The sequence below is a fragment of the Eretmochelys imbricata genome, chromosome 1 (assembly GCF_965152235.1).
Source record: "Eretmochelys imbricata isolate rEreImb1 chromosome 1, rEreImb1.hap1, whole genome shotgun sequence".
Classification (NCBI taxonomy): Eukaryota; Metazoa; Chordata; order Testudines; family Cheloniidae; genus Eretmochelys; species Eretmochelys imbricata.
The window spans coordinates 259,685,125-259,704,545 of NC_135572.1; the positions used below are offsets into that span (position 1 = coordinate 259,685,125).

The 19,421-nt window shown below is 43.6% G+C and overlaps 1 protein-coding gene across 1 annotated transcript in view; it reads left to right on the plus strand.

Annotated features, from left to right (window-relative positions):
- Positions 1-19,421, plus strand: part of STAB2 (stabilin 2) — a 138,849-nt gene that overhangs the window by 96,361 nt on the left and 23,067 nt on the right. The window contains exons 44-57 of the mRNA XM_077828508.1: positions 1,999-2,070; positions 4,621-4,740; positions 6,487-6,534; positions 7,788-7,871; positions 7,976-8,122; positions 8,546-8,686; positions 9,089-9,148; positions 9,733-9,909; positions 10,004-10,096; positions 11,563-11,709; positions 13,092-13,148; positions 14,281-14,404; positions 15,666-15,815; positions 17,995-18,099. Coding sequence (XP_077684634.1) covers positions 1,999-2,070; positions 4,621-4,740; positions 6,487-6,534; positions 7,788-7,871; positions 7,976-8,122; positions 8,546-8,686; positions 9,089-9,148; positions 9,733-9,909; positions 10,004-10,096; positions 11,563-11,709; positions 13,092-13,148; positions 14,281-14,404; positions 15,666-15,815; positions 17,995-18,099 — 1,525 coding nt within the window. The remainder of the gene's footprint in view (positions 1-1,998; positions 2,071-4,620; positions 4,741-6,486; positions 6,535-7,787; positions 7,872-7,975; positions 8,123-8,545; positions 8,687-9,088; positions 9,149-9,732; positions 9,910-10,003; positions 10,097-11,562; positions 11,710-13,091; positions 13,149-14,280; positions 14,405-15,665; positions 15,816-17,994; positions 18,100-19,421) is intronic.

Here is a 19,421-nt window from a genome sequence, read left to right on the forward strand (position 1 = left end):
CCACTGCACCCAGCTCTACACACACTGTCCTCCTGCCATCCACTCCCAGCAGCTGCGCTCTTCCCCTTACATTGCCCCACCCCGGCTCTGAGCTCTCACCACTGCATCCAGCTCAACACACAGTCCCTGCCTGCTGACCCACACTCAGCCCCCCACTTCCCTCCCCACATTGCCCTGCCCCCCAAATCCAAGCTCTCCCCCTGCACCCAGCCCTGTGGTCTCCCCACCCTGCACCTAACTCCAAGCTCTTCCCCAGAGAGCCAGCCAGGCTGGAAAGCACCATCGCCACCAGGCGCCAGACAATTCTGGGAGCTCCAGACCAGACCCCCATCCCCTTCTGCGTCTCCACTTCCACAGGAAGCACCAAAAGCCTGGATCCAACCCTCCCACCCTCGTGGGGACTGGGAGTTCCCAGTGACCCCTGCTTCTCTCCTCCCCAGAGGATGAGGGTGCCCAGTGCCCAGAAATGTCAGGAGAACTGCAAAGGTGGAGGTGGGGGACCAAGTAGCACACAGGGTTGCAGTACCACTCAGATCTGGCCTGCCTATCCCTCCACCAGGACAGACGGGTAGCTGGGCCAAATATCCAGCTCCGGTCAGGAGCCATGTGGACAGGCCCAGCCTCAGCTCTCATGTACGGGATGGCACGTTGGGTGAGGGGAGCATGGTGCCAAAGCTCTGCCCACCTGTACAGGAGGGAGTGTAACCGCCCAGCAGTGGCTGCCCTCTACCCTTCACAATCACTGGCAATGCTGGTAGCCTCCCCAAAGGGGCTCCTTACACTGCCTTTCTCCCCTGTACAGATGTGCAGGAAGGCTCACCACTGATCCCTAGGAAGTACTATTTTTTATTCATATAATTTCTACAAACTCCTGTAACTAGAGAGCTAACTACATGCCTGAATTGCTTGTCCTTCCCCAAAGAGCCTGGAGATTTATCAATGTATTTTAGAATGCAGATACACTGAATATCCTGTCATTACACTGCGATTGCTTGGTAGTTTTGCTTTCTGACGCACCAGCTACCTCCAAAAGAATAACTGCAGAGTAATGCCAGCATCAGTATAGTGTAGTTAAATGGCCCTAGATTCTCAAATGACATGCATAAAGCGTGCAGTGTAGTTGTAGCCATGTCGGTCCCAAGATATGAGAGAGACAAGGTGGAGGAGGTAATATGTTTTCTTCGACCAACTCCTGTTGGTGAAAGAGACAAGCTTTCGAGCTACCCAGAGCTCTTCCTCAGGTCCTGAAGAAGACCTGAAGCAGAGCTCTGTGTAGATCAAAAGCTTGTCTCTCTGACCAACAGGAGCTGGTCCAATAAAAGATACTACCTCCCCCACCTTGTCATGCTTGAAGTCTGACCTTTAAAGAGAAAATAAGTAATTTCCTTTAGCCGTGGTAACCTTCCAGCTGTGTGATAATTGTGGGTATCAAAAAGCATAAGCCCAGGGTAACTACACTGAAACATGCACATGACGCTGCTGAGTAAGATGCTGGCAGTAGCGACACAAGGACACATTTGTTAAAGTGCTTTTGTGGGAGTATTTCACCACCCCAAAAATGTCCCCACAAAAGTGTCCTGGTTCTTTATTCTGAAAACATGGTCACCTTCTTTAATGATTTAAATAATACAGCTAAAAGGATGGGGAGATGAGTTGTGTTTTCAGCTGGTATCTGAAATGAGCTACACTGTCAGAGGTGAGATAAAGAGAGGGCATTTCTGATGCCCTCAGTTGCAGAGGAGAAGCGAGAAAGGATCATGGAGCTATGACACCCTGCATCAGCTGAGGATCTGCCCTAAAGAGATGATGCGCTTGTAGCGTGAAAAATGGTAAATTACAGAATGGATGTTAAGATAAAATGGGATTTTGAGTTCTTTTCTCTCCTCATTTTACCATGCAGATCAGTATAGCCAATAAAAATAAATAAAATCAAAAGGTACTACACAGCCAAGTTCCATATGTTTCTGTGTTAATATGGATCCTTTCTTCTCCTGGTAGGCCGTGTGTAATTGTTTGAAAGGATATTCAGGAGATGGTAAAACATGCACATACATCAATGTGTGTTTATCGGTGAGTATCATTTTACAGGAAATTATATTCTCATCATAAATTTTTTTTTTATATATAACACCAATATGCTTTTGGTTTGGTCTGCATGCAAGACTAGCTTAGAAATGTGTAGAATAGCCCATCTGGACCTGATTCAGGAAAGCATGTAAGCATATACTTAAGATATAGCTAACAGCACTTAACCATGTGCTAAACTTTAAGCTTATGCTTAGATGTTTTACTGAATTGGCCGCAAATATGGAACAGTCTAGTTTTTAGGCTGTGCTCAAGATTTTAAAAAAAAAAACTTGAATCAAATCCTGGGGGAGATACTGTTTTTTTGTGGTTAAAGGCAAGGAGTAATTTTCATTATTTCTGTACAGATTTTTCAGTGTTGCTGGAATTAGTTAAAATTTAAAAATCCATTCTATAAATTACTCACAGTTTCTGAAGTACCTACAAACTTCTAAGGTTTTAGAAGTGAATGTAGTTTCTAAGAAAGACCAAATAAAATAGCCAAATTCCAATGATAACATGAAAATTCTTCTCTGATGCCAGTCTCACTGATCATTCCAAGATGACAAATCAAATCTCACAACTCCATTCCTGTCAGCTCATCTGCTCCCAGGATAATGTATTATGGGCCAGATTCTCCAGTCTGCTAAGTGGCCTGAAAATGGCACAATGTGGCCGTAAAGTAGCGAGACGGCAGGTAGAGAATTCCCCCTATGCAGTGGAACTCTTCACTGGTGTTAACTCTGGTGCATCCCTCAGTGTAAGAGGGAGAAGAGGGCATGTTGAGAGTGTTCTGGGAGCAGGGTGGAAGGGGGACAGGGAGATGAGAGGGGCATGGTAGAGCAGAGCTCCACTATGCTTGATCCTCCACTGGTGTAAGTTTCCGCAGGTAATTTAGGACTCTCCCTGTGCATGTGTCATCAGGGAACCACAACCCTGTGCTCAGATGGTTTGGAGAACCAAACCTTCTGTCTTTGGAACTACTCATTACGTGCAGAGAGTTGGCACAAGCTCTAGGCACCAGTTGGCTCCCATATGACTCCTAACCTTGGTGCTGGCCCTCTGCACAAGGTTGAATTTTACTCAACGGGCCCAATCCCATACTTCTGACACAGGCAAAACTCCCGTTCACATTGAGACCAAATATGGAGTGTAGGATCGAGCCCTCTGATGCATACAAGCACTTGCTCATTGGTCTCAGATGAAAAGCCCTCAACATTCAAAAGCTGCCTCCCTGTGATCACAGGCTAAGGATGGCTGATGCATTTCACTGTCCTGTGCACATTGATCTTTCGTCTCCAGAGAATGACAAGTAGTCATCATCCCTTGACCTGGCAACAGTCTGTCACTGGATTCTTTTCCAAAGATTGCCCAGATAGAATAGCGAACAAATGTAAATTAAAAGTCAGGGGAGGGAATGTTGTTCAGATTTATGAGCTACCGCATATGGTTTTGTGTGAGCTTCATTCTGACAGCTTCTCTTCCACTTCACTGGCTGCAATGCTATTAAAAGAATGTTTTTACAGAAGGTTGCCTTTTGTCAACATTGTGCAGCATGCTAATCTGACTGTAATATAGCCAAGTGCTCCATGGCAAAGCTACACAGAGAGCTCTGAATAAACTCAGTTCCCTGTCCAACAATCCAGCTAGATCTACCCAAATAAACAGCACACAAAACCAAACCTCACTACATAGGGTGAGAACTATGGTAGGGCCCATCCCGACTAGACCCCTGGTGGTAGTTCAAGAAGGACCCCCCCAGTACCACTGAGATTGGGAGGTCAGACGAAGTGGAAGTGGGCTCCCATGTGCCTGGCATCAGAGTTTTAGAAATGAGCGTGTGAAAAGAAAATGAGCTACATTTCTCATTTGGCAGCATTCCCTGGTTTGTTGTGAAGAGATGTTTTCCCTTGTCCACAAGTAAACCGGTTTGCAGTCTGAAGATCTGATTATCAAGTAGGCACCAATTCTGGATTGGCTCAGTGGGTGTAACAAGGGCTGGGAACAGCCAGATCTCCCCTCTGGGGAATTCCCCTGACAAAGGGAGCTCCCAAGAGATGGAAAGCCAGATTAAGAGACCTATGGGAGACGGGAATGAGTTGGAGGAAGGACACGTGTGGCAGTTCTGTGCTCCAGCTATTCTGGGCTACCAGACACATAAGGAGTAAACTAGAGCAGCCTCTGCAACCCAGAATCCCAGAGCCACTTTTGGCTCCCTTCCCTCTCAGGATGTACTTCCTAAGAAGTGCAGCTCAGAATCATAGCCCAGGAGTCCATGATGAGGCCTGCATGGAAATCTTTTGGGTAGCAGTATACAATAGCCAGTTACATCACTCCGAACTGAGGAGCTAGCAAGCGGGTGTTAAAGAAACTGGCAGTGTGTTTTGCTTTAAGTGTCAATAACTATCTTTACATTAATCTTGAATGCTTTTTTACTATTCATAAGAAAGAGACTATTTCCCTCTGTTGGAAGTTTGAGCAAATGAGCTGAAATTATTTTGTAAACACAAGTACGCCAACTAATTTGATTTTGTCTGATGTTCCTAATCTTACAAGAATAACGGTGGCTGCAGTGAATCTGCAATCTGCAATGACACTGAGCTGACAGAGAGGACCTGCACCTGCAAACCTGATTATGTTGGGGATGGATTTAAATGCCGAGGCAACATCTACCAGGTAAAACATTATGTGTGTTCACTGTTATTGAATATTTTTCAGAGAGTTATGTAAAACAGTGGCGACTCTTAAAACCATGCCAGTTTTGCATAGATAAATAGGTACAGCTACCCAAGTATTTCCTAGGTGTGTCCTGCAGTAGCTATAGGGAATACTGCAAATGCTGAAGTAAATGTATGTGTTTATCTAACGGAGAAGTGGCACCTTTTAAAGAGCAATAGTGCTGCACATCAGATAGCTTGTTAAGAAGCAGTGGCATAAGCATGGGACTAGGGTTGAGGAACTTATGAGTTCTAGTCTCTCTTTTGCCAATGAATTTCAGTATAAATCATATAGGACTAAATTTTCCAAAGTGCCCACTAATTTTGGATACTTGGGCTTTGGGTGTCCAATCTGAGACACATAGGATGGCTTTGTTTTCAGAAATGCTGAGCACCTACTACTCCAAGTGAAGTGACCAGGAGCTTCAGGTTCTTGGTGCTTCTGAAAGGGCCAGATTCCACTTGGCCCTTCATGGATGAACAGTGGAAGGGGAAAGAGGCGCAAGGAGCCTTCTGCTCCTTCATACAGTCCATATGAAGGCCAGGCAGAACGGCAGAACCTGCACCCCGGAGAGTGCACAGCTGGCTCTTTCCCTTCTTGCACAAATGATAGAAGGGCCAGAACTGAAAGGGAGGAAAAGGTTTCCTCTGATAGCCAGAAAGACCTCAGAGTTTATATCCTATTAACTCTTCAGCCCCTAGCCCAGGACCTGATTATTACCCTTTAAACAAGGATTGTCCTGAAGATGTCCTTCCCTTACTTTTTATTACTGAAGAATTATGTCCTGAAGAATAATTCCCTCCCTTACTTTTTATTACTTCTCCAAAGACATGGAGGAATGGTTATGTCTCCTCTTAGTTGTCGGTTCTCTAGGTTATGTGTTCATTTCTCTTAACCTCTCCTTCATATGTCATACTTCCTAAAACTTTTTGCAGTTTTGCTTGCCTTTTGGGTTTTCCCCAGTTTAACAAAGTTCTGTTGCATAAAGCCCAGAACCACATGCAGAATTCTTCATGTGGTCGCTTCAATACCATATAGAAATTTATCTCCCTAGTCCCATAAGTGTTACCTCTGGACAAGATTTTCAAAAAAGACTAGTGTGTTTGAGGGCCCAACCTGAGACACCTTAAAGGGACCAGATTTTCAGAGAGTGTTCTGACCTGCCTTCTGAAAATCAGACCTCTCTGAAGTGTCTCAGGTGAGGTTCCAAGAATCACTAGTCACTTTTATAAAGTTTGGTTTCTGTATATAACTTTCAATATACCATGTACTTTGTGCAGCAGCAGCAAAATGCATGTTCCGTGACAAGCTGTAATCTTCAATATTGACAATCAAGGCCTGGTTTTGTCTCTCTGGGTCTCTATAATAAGACTAGAACTATAATATGAGGAAATGGAGTGACCTGACACCTAGCTGGCACTGCAAGGAACGTGGATGCTGCTATTCTTCGATTCTCACAACTGCTTTCTGATAGACTGGCAAGATAACACATACCACAAGCCAAGATAAGAGCTACAGTGAGAGGTCAGCTGACAAGCTGTACCAATGCAGGCGATTACTGTATCATCTAGACCAAAAAGTTCCCTTTCTAGTACCAGGCATGTTCCTTCCTTGAGGGCGGCATTCATTAATATTCTTTAGGCACAATTCTGAATTCTAAATTCACACAATTCAATATAAAAGTGCTTTTACTCTTGGTTGCAGGAGCTTCTTAAGGATTCCAATACTACTCATTTTTATTTCCATCTCAAGGTAAGAAAATTCTTGAACGTTTTTTGTGCCACAACATCTCTGGCCCTAATCTCACAAGGTAATCAGGACTGGAGTTGGTCAACTATTACTTATGTTGGAGACCCACAGGAAACCTAGAGTGTTGCATGTAATAGTGCTCGTTATTCAATAAGTGGCACTTTCCCCTCTAAGTCAGTACTGCTACAATGGCTTTGAGGCTGGAGGGACTATGCACCAGTGCCCTTTAGATCAGACCCAAAACTGAAGCCCTTCCCATCCACAGACAGAGATCCCATGGCACGTTTCTCCAAATTCTGATGTGGGTAACTACATTCGGTTGATCTAGTTCCCGTTGCATTTGACCTGGTATTTTTCACCGCCTCTCTAAAATGTGGCGGTGTGTTGCTGTGTGCTTCTAAACAGCTGCTCTGTGCCTCCCGCAGTTCTAACCACATTTCAGAGGACGATGATTCCTTTGTGTAGGCATATGTAACGGGGCAGTGTGGAACAATGGATAGGGCAGGAAACCTGAGTTCTAGTCCCAGCTCTGCTCTGTGTCCTTGGAAAAGTTTTTGTGTCTTTGTTTCTCCTCCACCCTTTAGATTGTAAGTGTTTCTGTACAGGGATTCTCTCTTGCTATATGTTTGTCCAACACCTACAGCAATGGGCTGTAGGTTTCCAACCATAAGATTGTACATAAGCATATGGAGATATATATAGATATAGATATATGTGTGTGTGAATATGAAAACACTTTGGGTTCCTTCAAGATGAAAGGTTTTAACCACTCTCCCTGCAAAGCTTCTAACCTTTCTGCTTCCATATTAATCGCTACTGAGCACAGCTTTCTCTCTTACTTTCAAGCACTACTTGTCCATTGTTATAAAGGAAGGCAGCACATGAGAGACAGAAGGAGAGCTCTGTGCCCTTAAGTAGCAGCAGAGGAAGCTGGGGGAGAGTATGGTGAGGCAAATTTTGCAGAGAGACCTCTTTAAATCCTGTAAGACTGAAGGAGTTTGGAGGGCATCTTCCCCATAGCAACAGAGTGTTTCCCTCACTCTTATATTACTTGTGGTGGGATGGGAGAAGGGAATGCAATGTGAGGCAGATGGCAGCAAGGAACAGAGCTGTGGGCAGCCACAGAGGTCAGTCTAGAGGCCTTGCCTACAGTAAGGGGCCTGGTTCCCTGTATGGGATCCAGTCTAATTCTGCCCAGTGTATGAAACTATGTGCATTAATGAATGATCTTTGCTTTGTTCTTTTAAACTTTCCAGGCCCTTGCTCTCAAAGATATTGTAGGTTCTGGTCCTTTCACTGTGTTTGCACCCAATACAGAAGCATTTAACAGTGAACCAAAAGTAAGTAAGAAAAAGGCAATGAACTTTGGGTGAATCAGCTGGGAGCTTTTGGATTTGTATGTTATTCTGTCCTTGCCTTTGAACTCCTCCAATTCCTGCCCTAGATTAAAGACTGGATTGTCAATGGAGTGATGCCCCAGATCCTTAGGTACCATATGGTGGGCTGTGCCGGACTTCTCTATAATGACCTGACAACAATTACTAATGTCACCTCACTCCAGGGGGACCCCATCCAGGTCACTTTCTCACAGGTAACAAGATAGCCAAGGTAAAATTGTTAGAATAATAAACTGACCATTTTCATTTGTCATTTTTAAAATCAGAATGTTCCTTTTCCTCCTAAAAATAATAAATAGTATTTAAAATAAGAATTGTCTATTGCTGATTGCTTTCACAACTGCCACCCTCTCTATTTGCCCCGCTAAGGGTGCAGTCTTGCAGTCCTTGCTCATGTGAGTAATTTTTACTCACATGAGTAGCACCATTGATTTTCGTAGGACTACTTGTGTGACTGAGGGTTGCAGGATCAAGCCCTAAATTACTAAAACTGGAGCCCTATTTGTTGCAAGTCTATTGTAAGCAGTGAGTTGGCCTCTCACGGTAAAGAGTTTTCATCTCAGCATTTCCCTCCTGCACATTTCCGTAGAGAACTCTTTTTTTGTTTACCTTTTCAGAATTCTGTGTACCTGAATACCAAGGCTAAGATTATATTCAGCGATACTGTCAGCACAAATGGTGTGATACACCTCATAGATAAAATCCTACTTCCACAACACATGCAGGAATTCCCTAAGGGGCAATCGGGGACTGAGCGGGTACGTACCTCATTCCTGTAGCATTCTGCCAGTCTAATCTGGAATGTTTCTTGCCAATTACCATTTGGCATAGTAGTTACAACCAAAGCATTGGCATTATAAAGCCCCTATACTGAATGATTAGCATAGTTTTACAGTGTTGTATATTTAAAATTCTTTAGAATCATTCCTACATTAAATTTATATTAAAGATGTTCTGCTTTGTAAAGACCTTTAAGGTGGCTTTGATTTCACAGTAAGGTCAAATTAATCGACGACGTTACTGGTCATATGCTAGTGGTAAATAAGTAGAGGTACAATATGTACAAGATCAAACATGCCAAATACCTTCTTACTAAATCTATATCCAATTTATTTCCCAGACAAGACAAGTAAACCCATTTAATATTCTTATCTTTCTAGGAAAGCCTTAAAATGGTTGCAGCCAAACAAGGATACATCATGTTCAGCAACTTGCTAGAGGTAAGAGAATCCAGGAGGCAATGACCATTTGGCACAGTTTTGTGAAACTGGCACACAGCCTGAGTGATGGGCCTGTGTACAGTGTGGAATGGGGCACAGGCTCCCTCCCCACAAGCTATGGAGGAGCCCCTGCAATCAGTTCTCTCGCCTTCCACATGGGAGAATGGCAGACAGGTCTGAGCACTCATGGGTCCCTGAGATCCATCCCCTCCCTGCTCTTTAATCCATCTTGTGTGCTAAAACTTTTTGGCCCGGATTTGTAAAAATGGGCTCCTAAGCTCAGAGATAGGCACGTAAATAAGTGGCCTGATCCCTAATAAGAGTTGCTGGGTGGCACTTTTGAAAATCAGCTTCAGAATAGACTTAGAAACCTAAATGTAGACACCCACTTTTTAAAATCTTTGCTTTGTGCCCAGGAAGGCAAAAATACAGGCCATTTACTAGGAAGGCTATGATCCATTCAGCATCCTCGCTGCTGGGCCAATTCACTCCTAGCTACAGTACATGTTTCTCAGAGTTTATCCTTTACAGTGGGTGTAATTTTACAGTAAGAAAAAAAATCACTCATTTTTTCTATGTTGCAGAATGCCGGTTTAATGAGTGTAATCAATGATCCTCTTCATAAACCAGTCACCTTGTTCTGGCCTACTGATGAAGCTCTCAGAGCTCTGCCTAAGGAACAGCAGGATTTCCTGTTTAAAAAATCTAACAAGGACAAACTGGTGCAATATCTGAGATTCCATGTCATCAGAGATGCTAAGGTGCTTTCAAACAATTCCTGATTTGTTTAGAAGAAGCATTGCTAAAACTGTTCTCCAACACCAAATCTTCCCACTCTGTGTATTTCTTTCACAGATTTTAGCCTGTGAGCTCCCCAGCTCCAATTCTCTGAAGACCCTTCAAGGTTCTGATCTCAGTGTAAAATGTGGGGATAACAACAACTCTATTGTAAGTGGTTAACATACGAGCACATTGGGAATCCTCATGGAATGTACTATTTAATAACATAGGCCTTGATACTACATTGGGAACCAATAGTGCAAATCCCTCTATGCCTATGCAGAGCCTCCCTAAGGTATTAACAACCCTGGAATTAATGGTGCTCCACATATGCATAGTGGTCCACATTAGCATATCCCCGTGCAAGAGTAGAGGCTTAGAAAACAGATCCACAGGTTTGTGATTTGCCTTACAGGTACAGTGACTTATTGAAGAATAATTTTCTTTATCATAAGGGGGTAGTCTCTCTAAATAACTGGCTGGCACATACCTCAAAAGAGAAATACCACCATGCCTCAGGCCCAGATCCTCAAATGTAGCTGAGTTCAATGGGAGTTAGGTGCCTAAATACCTTTGAGGATGTAGGCCTTAGCAGGTAACACATCAAAATATAAAATGAGCTCACACAAAGTGAAGTTGACTCTGGGAGAAGAGCCCTAAGTGTACGATGTACAGTATGGGCTACATTTTAGCACTAAGGACTTGCAAATTATTATTGCCTAGATCAGTGGTTCCCAAACTAGTTCCGCCGCTTGTGCAGGGAAAGCCCTCTGCAGGATGGGACGGTTTGTTTACCTGCCGCGTCTGCAGGTTTGGCTAATCGCAGCTCCCAGTGGCCGCGGTTCGCCGCTCCAGGCCAATGGGGACTGCGGGAAGTGGTGTGGGCCAAGGGATGTACTGGCCACCTCTTCCAGCAGCTCCCCTTGGCCTCGAGCGGCGAACTGCGGCCACTGGGAGCGGCGAACTGCGGCCACTGGGAGCGGCGAACTGCGGCCAGTGGGAGCGGCGAACTGCAGCCACTGGGAGCGGCGAACCGCGGCCACTGGGAGCCACGATCAGCCAAACCTGCGGACGCAGCAGGTAAACAAACCGGCCCGGCCCACCAGGGGCTTTCCCTGAACAAGCAGCAGAACAAGTCTGGGAACCACTGGCCTAGATACAAACCTGTACAAAATCTGTGGTGCAAACTGCATGGTTTGTGTGTGTGAGCACCTGTTTGCACTCAGGTGCACTGACTTTGCAGGTAGGTGTTTCTGAACATTTGGCCTTATGTGTATATACACTGAATAAGGAGACACCGTGACTGTTATGAAGGAGCACTCTGCATACTCTTGTGGGGGAGGGGATTCATGGGTGATGGCATCTGCCTACCATTCCCTCTGGCACCATGGGGGCATGGCAAACTGGGTCACCCCCACCTTAGAGACAGGGGTTTGCATGCGTAAGCCCAGTGGGAAATGCTGTTATCCCATCTGGAAATGATATGCAATTTTACTTTGTAAGAGAGAGAACTGACTTCAAAGGAAGATTTGTATCCTTACTAATTCTGAACAGGAACTGCACATGGACTGAACCAAGCATCCAGTGAAGCAGGCTCCTTATTTTGTGCGATTGTCTTCTCGCCTCTCTCTCAGGGTGACCTCTTTCTGAATGACAGGAGGTGTAGGATAGTGCAGCGGTACCTGGAGTTTGATGGTGGCATCGCTTACGGGATTGACTGCATGTTAATGGACCCCACCCTTGGCGGGCGATGTGACAATTTTATCACTGCAGATTTCTCGGTCAGTCAGTCCTTCAGTTCAGTTCTGTGACCCTTGGGGAAATGTGAAATGTAGGCCAAATCCTGGCTGCACTGAAGTCAATGGCAAACCTCCCATTGATTCCAATGCAGTCAGGATTTGGCTGCAGGTCTGAAACTGTTTAAAGTGCTACTTTGGGTTTGTCTGGTGGGAAGCCTAGGGTGGATCTTGACTAACTAAAATAAAGTATCAGGGGGCAGCCGTGTTAATCTGTATCCACAAAAACAACAAGGAGTCCAGTGGCACCTTAAAGACTAACAGATTTATTTGGGCATAAGCGTTCGTGGGTAAAAAACCCACTTCTTCAGAAAGGTGAGGTATGGTGCCTAAAAGATACACTAAGGTCCACCTGCAATTACGGTAAGGAAAAGGGCAACGTTAGGTTGGGATTAGCTAAAACATGTTAGCTAACCCTGACCTAATTTCAGCCACTTCTCCTAGTCTAGACAAACCCTTTATGGACAAATATGACTATGAACAGAGTGCAAAAATTAATTTTCTTTGAAGCCTTTTGAATAATGCATGTTGAGAGAGCCAAATAAAGTTACCACCTCTAAGAGGATGATGCTATTACTGGCTAATGCTGTCTGCCTTCGCAGAAACATGTAAAAGTCTATTATAATACATCTACATGTGTATTATCATAACACAAAGGGGATTTTTTTCCTGACCCTAGATGGTGATCCCTATAAGCAGGAGGATTGTTAGTGCTTATTTTTAGCTTAACTGGTATGTCTGTGGATGCTTCTGCTCTTTGTATAAATATCTATATCTAGAAACTCTCATACTCACAAGGTGCTCATTTACTATGTTGATGAGGGCCATATCAGTTTCTAAAGAGAAATACAATATGGCCAAAAAACCACTAGTGGTTTTGAGTCCTCAGCTTGAGTCACCTTAAAGGGGATTGCTTAGGGTGGGTCCCCAGCACTTTATGAAATCAGGTGTCTTAAAGCATCTCAAATTGGACATCCAAATCGGAGACACCCCAAATCCATCGTCACTTTTGCCAGTGTAGGCGTATGTACAAATAGATAAATACATCTCCCCCTCTTACCTATTTAGCTTAATAGCAAATTTGCACTTCCAGAACTATTCTACTGTGAAATTTCATTTCTCTTTCATTTCGTTAAATTGACTTAATGTACCTGTTTTGTTGTCATTTTCCTTTACTTTTTCCCCTCTGTTATCTCTTTTGGAAAGCTCCTATAACTTATATAAGTAATGAAATTGGATGTTTTTAAAAGTAGTCTTCTCTGGTCATTAATTTTAACTGCCTATGTAAAAGTAGACACTTTTCTGGTGCTTTCAAACAGCTTTTTGTTGTTCTTATTTTTAAATATGTTTTTCCCTTTCTACAACAGGGAGATTGTGTTGGCTGTTACAATAACCCTAAATGCCCTACAGCGACTAAACCAAAGGTAATAGTAGCTTTTTAAGGCAGTCTAATCGACAGGCTTCCGTGCACTGCACAATAATAAACTAAAAATAACACACACTTTTAAAGAACAGTAGAGCTGTGAGCAATGAAATCACTTGTTTAAATGGAACAATAAAATCCCAGTCCTCCTGGAGTCAGTAGTGGGTTACAGATCTGATACACAGTGAGTGCTTCCATTGGCTTCTGTGGGTTCTGGATTAGGCCCTGTCACATCAGCCTTTCCCCATTAAGAATTCTGATCAAATCCTATTAGGTCAGAAGTGACAGAGAGTTTGGTGGTCTCACCCTCGCACATACTGCACACCAAAAATTCACTTGGTGCTTCTGTTCATGTGGCAGGTTGTGTTATAGTGAGCAGAGTGGACCTACAAGCTAGAGGAGAGTGGCAGGGTCAAAGTGCATGGTCACCATTTTGTCTGGCATTAGCTACTGTAGGAACCTTAAACATTTACCAGCACTAAATTTATCTACAGACATTTTAATAATTAAAAAGAAAGTTCAGACTGGCATACTCTTTGTTCTCAAGTTTGTCTGTTTCTATCTACCGAATCTTCAATGAGAGCTCCAGAAAACTGGCTTGAATATTTATCCTAGTCTGAACACTACAGGCCAGATCCTCAGTTGGTGTAAATAGCCCTAATGCAATTGATTTCATTGGAGCTGGGCCAGCATACACCAGCTGAGGTTCTGGACCATGGGGCCCTTCTCTTCTAGATGACTGGTTCAAATCCAGTCTAAGGCAGTAGTGACCAAAAGTTACCACCATCTGATGGCTCATGTGAAATGAATGAGGTGGTGCCAGCTCTCTTCTGTTGTGTCCTCCCCCTTTATTGCTACCTGTTGGCTGTCCTAGAAGAAAGGCCATAGATTAAATGGGCAGGAAGCCTGAACTACCTCTTTCCTCAGAGTTAGCCTCATCACATCAGGGCTGAAGCATATTGAGGGAAGCTTGCACCACTACTGCCCATGCTTTGCTTTTTCTGTAGGTGGATCACTTTGATCTCCAGGGCTGTCAATTTGATCAGCTCTGCATTAAAAAAACACAGTGAGTTAAAAATAAATACACAGAACATTCAATCACCTGTGTTTTTATCCCCCTGTGTAATGTTTAGGGAGGGATTCAGAAGTGTACATACCAATTCTATGGCAGGAGCCTAGATGGCTGTCGCCAGGATTGTTCGATGGTCGTCTGGATTGCAAAGTGCTGTCAAAGCTACTATGGGCGAGACTGCCAAGGTAGGATTGCTCTGATTAACTTTTGAGATCTCTCTGGGAATAGCTGCCTGACACCACAAGGTGACAAAGCAATTCATGATTGGAGATTTTTAAGAGCAAGTTAGACAAACACCTGTCAGGGATGGGCTAGATAATACTTAGTCCTGCCATGCGTGCAGGGGACTGGACTAGATGACCTCTCGAGGAGGTCCCTTCCAGTCCTGCGATTCTATAATTATATTTAATTGTTTTAAAGGAATATTGAATAAAGTCCTGCAATCATGACTATGCATGAGTCATGACAGGCTTCATGGTCTAGTGTACTGAGTATACTAGTGTGCTGACTAAGAAACAGGAGCTGCTGAGATGTAATCTCAGCTCTGTCAGAGATTTGCTCTATGACCAGGGATAACCTCTCTCTGTCTATGTTCCCTCTTTGTAAAACAGGGTAATACTGCAGTGAGAGTTCATTCATGCATAAGTAACATTATTATTTTCCACTCCAAATAATAACTTAAATATGCTCAAAAAGGTTCTTTTTTATGTTAGCAATTTGTAAACTCCATGTTGATAAAGAAGAGTAAAATTAATGTTATAAAGAGTAAATATTGCTTTGTTGTGACATTGCATGGAGACATATTTCAGCCATTTGAAAAAATACAAAAGATGTGAGGACCATATCATGTGCCATTCTGGGGAATGACATCAAAATGCATTAAACCCATGTGCTAGAATTCACAGCTAGTACATGAGCCTACGTGTAGCTGATATGAGTTCAAAGAGCATTAAGCATTAATGGGGCTGTGGGGCCCTGTTAGTTTTAACAAGTATTGACTTTGAAAACCACAGCCGTGGGGAATCACTACCAAGGCTGGTTCTGTATCATCTAACTAACTTCCCAACCTTCACTCAGCTACACCAACATGCTTGCCAAATGTCATGTGTTTTAATCCAAGCAGTTGTTGGCTTTGACTTCACCAGAGCTCTGCATGGGCTCAGGGGTTCATCCACGTGGATCAGATTGCAGTCCTGGGGGCCAAGAGTCTAAATGAGTGGGCTCCAGGTTACATCCTTCAAGTAAATGAGGTAGTATGAATCCACTGTGGTCCACTAAGTGTGTATGGGGGGATTTTCAAAAGCACCTAAAGGATTTAGGAACACATTTTATGAACTAACATTTTTGTGCTCAAAGATTTTCTAAAACCAGTTTTCTTAGAAAACAAACTTGTAAACACAAGGCAGAGCTGAACAGAACTGACTCACTGCATTTTATCCTTCCTAGCCTGCCCAGGAGGGCCAGAGACCCCGTGTAATAATCATGGTTTATGTAACGACGGATACTCAGGAACCGGAGAGTGTAAATGCAACAGTGGCTTCAATGGGACTTCATGTGAGCTGTGTTTGCCGGGAAGATATGGCTCTGATTGTACATGTATGTTTCAGCCTTATTTCTGAATTAATATCTGATTAAAATATACTATTTTTCTATATTTATTTTTGAAGCAGAAAAAATATTTTAATGTATATTCTTTGCTCTTCCATTTCAAAATTGACACGTGGCTGCCATAGCCCGCACAGTGGTTGAAGATCACTACCATGCAGAGAGCCAACACAAGGCCTCAGAGTAGGGTTTACATGGGACTTTAGTGGTACATAGGCTTGTGTTGGCCTTCTACACTGGGGTGAATTTCACCCACTCCTCCTATCAATTATACAGTTCCATTTTGCAGTAACATGAAGCAAGTTGAGGCTTCACTTCTTGCTTGATCTACAGTCCTGTTTAATCAAAATATAGCTGTCTCCCAACCCCAGCAACAGACAAGACAATAGAATGGAAACACTGATAAAACACAAGAAATCAGAAGGATGTTTCATGGCTATTAAAGGCAACACTTTATACTTAGCATATGAAAAAGAGAGTAACACAGGAGGGGAAATTAATTTGTGGAGAGGGCCAGCAGAAGGCCTATGCTCCATGGAAGTTCCTACATAATCCCTCAATTGTGGGCTTAAGTGGGACATCCTAGGAGCGTTGGCCTTGTGCATCCTCACAGGGGTAAATTTCATCCTAGATTAAAAAAATTATTATCAGCATAAAGGCTTTAGTTGAGAGACTAAAGATAGCAGAAGAGACGGGCTATTAACTCTTTCACCGTAAATTACTGTTTTCAATCCAACACAGTTTTGTAGTAACTAGCACTAACCCATAAGGTTAGGTTATGCATGCAAAAGTTCCAATGCTTACCCAAAGTTTATCCATTTGACATCTGTTGTATGGGAATTTGTATGTTTATGGCACTATATAAACTATCAATCTGAACCTCAAATTCTTATGTTTACTAAACGAAAAGCCAAAAAGGTCTTGTGGCCCTATATTTTTTTTAATATACATAACTCATTTGTTTATATAAATCAAATATTAATTTACTAGGTTAAACCCTTCACAAATCAAAAGACAAAGTGTGAAATCCTGGCTCCACTGGAAGTTTTGCCGCTGATTTCTATGAGCCCAGAATTTCACCCATAGAATCAGAACTGCTTGTAAGCCAAATCCCATGCCATTACTTTCCCACATACAAAAAACAACATTCCTGGCAAAGGGGTAGGTCAGCAGAACCAAAACTCCATTAAATAGCAAAACACATAAAGAACTATCAATAATAAAGATTCTTCATGAGAGACCAGCTCTATTGCTTGATACATCCACAAAGAAAGCTCTACAACTCAATGAAGAAATACTTTGTGCTTAAAGTTTCAGGGCATGGGGGAAGAGGAACATCCCCCTACTATAAAAAAAAATCATCCCCATTCAGACCGTTTAGTCAGTCATGAAAAACAGCTGAGATATTTTTGAGGGTAAGAATATGTGTGAGCAGGTAACTTTTACACTTGCTTGGAGACAAAGTCAACCTACCCTGCAAATCCCAGCTTTGACCTTTTTAACAATCAAATGAACAATCAGACAACATGAAGGTCAGTCTGAGCCTGCTTCCCAGGTCTGACTGCTCAGAGGGTTCCTCTTTCAGGCTGCTCAGCCCCCGCCCCTTAAATCCTCTATCTGAGATCTCTCTGACAGAGCAACTCAACATGCTTGTTAAAGTTTGTTAACTCTCTTTATTCCCTCTGGCTAGAGAGCCCTCCCTCCAAGTTTGCCATAACTGACAGTTGTTGCATGCTAAGCCTGGTTTCCACCTATGTCTCTAAGACAGACCACTAACCCCTTCCTGCCATGGGCCTGTGTGGTTTTCTGACATTGCTCTAGGGAAGAATTTTCCTTTCCTAATTACTATTCTGGCTATGATCAATCTACATTGATCTACATCAATCTTCAAGCAGGTGGGGGTATAGCTCAGGGGTAGAGCATTTGACTGCAGATCAAGAGGTTCTTCCTGTTCAAATCCAGGTGCCCCCTTTGGGGGGAGGGATAGCTCAGTGGTTTGAGCATTTGGCCTGCTAAATCCAGCATTGTGAATGTAATCCTTGAGGGGGCCATTTAGGGATCTGGGGAAAAAATTGGGGATTGGTCCAGCTTTGAGCAGGGGGTTGGATTAGATGACCTCCTGAGGTCCCTTCCAACCCTGGTATTCTATGATTCTACATTCCCTTTACAGCCTGCAACTGCAAGGCCCATGGACAATGTGATGAAGGAATCTCTGGATCAGGACAATGTTTCTGTGAAACTGGATGGACTGGTCGATTCTGTGAAACCAAACTAGGTCTGTATCTTCTCATCAGAATCTGTTGCAAAACAATAGGTTACAGCGCTCCCAGCGAGTTTAATCAAATCAGTTGTTTTAATGCGGTGGACATAGCAAGACAGGGTTAATAATACCAGAAATCCTGCTTTGTGCAGGATAAATGGTGAAGGAGAGTATTTTGCTTTTGGTACAAGGAAGATTGAAAGCTATAAAGAAAACTATATTGTGCTACACTATGCCATGATCTGCATGGCACACAAAAAAATTCTGCAATTCCTCTAAAGTTGGAGCTCTGTAAACCTGCTTGAGGACTGACTGCAAAATGTATCAAAAGTGTTCTTGACTCAGGATCAATTCCATCTACACACAAATTGCACTAACCCAGGGCTTAGACCCAGAGTCCCAGGCCCACATGGAGGTGAAGGATCTGACTGTGAGTCAAACCCTATTGCTCTGAAGTGTAGAGGAGCTCTACTGGACTAGTGCTGTGGGAGTCTGCCAAAAATATCCCATGGGCCAACTGGGGGGAGGGATAGCTCAGTGGTTTGAGCTTTGGCCTGCTTAAACCCAGGGTTCTGAGTTCAATCCTTGAGGGGGCCATTTACGGGTATGGGGCAAAAATTGGGGATTGGTCCTGCTTTGAGCAAGGGGTTGGACTAGATGACCTCCTGAGGTCCCTTCCAACCCTGATATTCTATGATTGTAACTCTTTGTGTCCTCTGGACAGTCAAGTTTTCCCATGCTGCACCACAAAAAAAGGGCTAGAGCAGCCACATTTTGGGGGGTGCCAGGGATATGGGTGGTTGACTCAGGCCCACATAATGCACTGTAGATGCTGGAGCCCCAGTTTGGGACCCATGATTCAACAATTCCTAACCTAGGGTTACAAATAAGTGTAGACACTCAAGCACTAGTTTAACAAGCCCAGGGTCTGCTAACTCGAGTTCTACTAATCCTGGGTTTACATTGCAGTCTACACAAGCCTATTGTGTTTGGAACCAAAGACAACTGAATGAGAGGCAGGCAGCAGCAGTGCACAGGGACTCAGCACAGAGACTCTTCATTAATGTTACTACCAGTCAAAAAGAGCCTGACGTACCAGTTGCTGAGTATCACTAATCTAGTTCCTCTCCCTGCTGTACAGCAGCAATGGTGTCTGTGTCAGATGCAGACGTCTTCGTCTACTCTGGGATTGCTCAGGTGTTGGTGAATCCATGACTCCTTTTAGCAGATTATTCTGTTGTCCTATGTGAGCAGGCAGCATGGTCCAGTGCATTGTTTCTCAACGACCAGTCCGTGGACCGGCACCAGTCCCTGAGCTCTCCTAGACACAGTTTAGG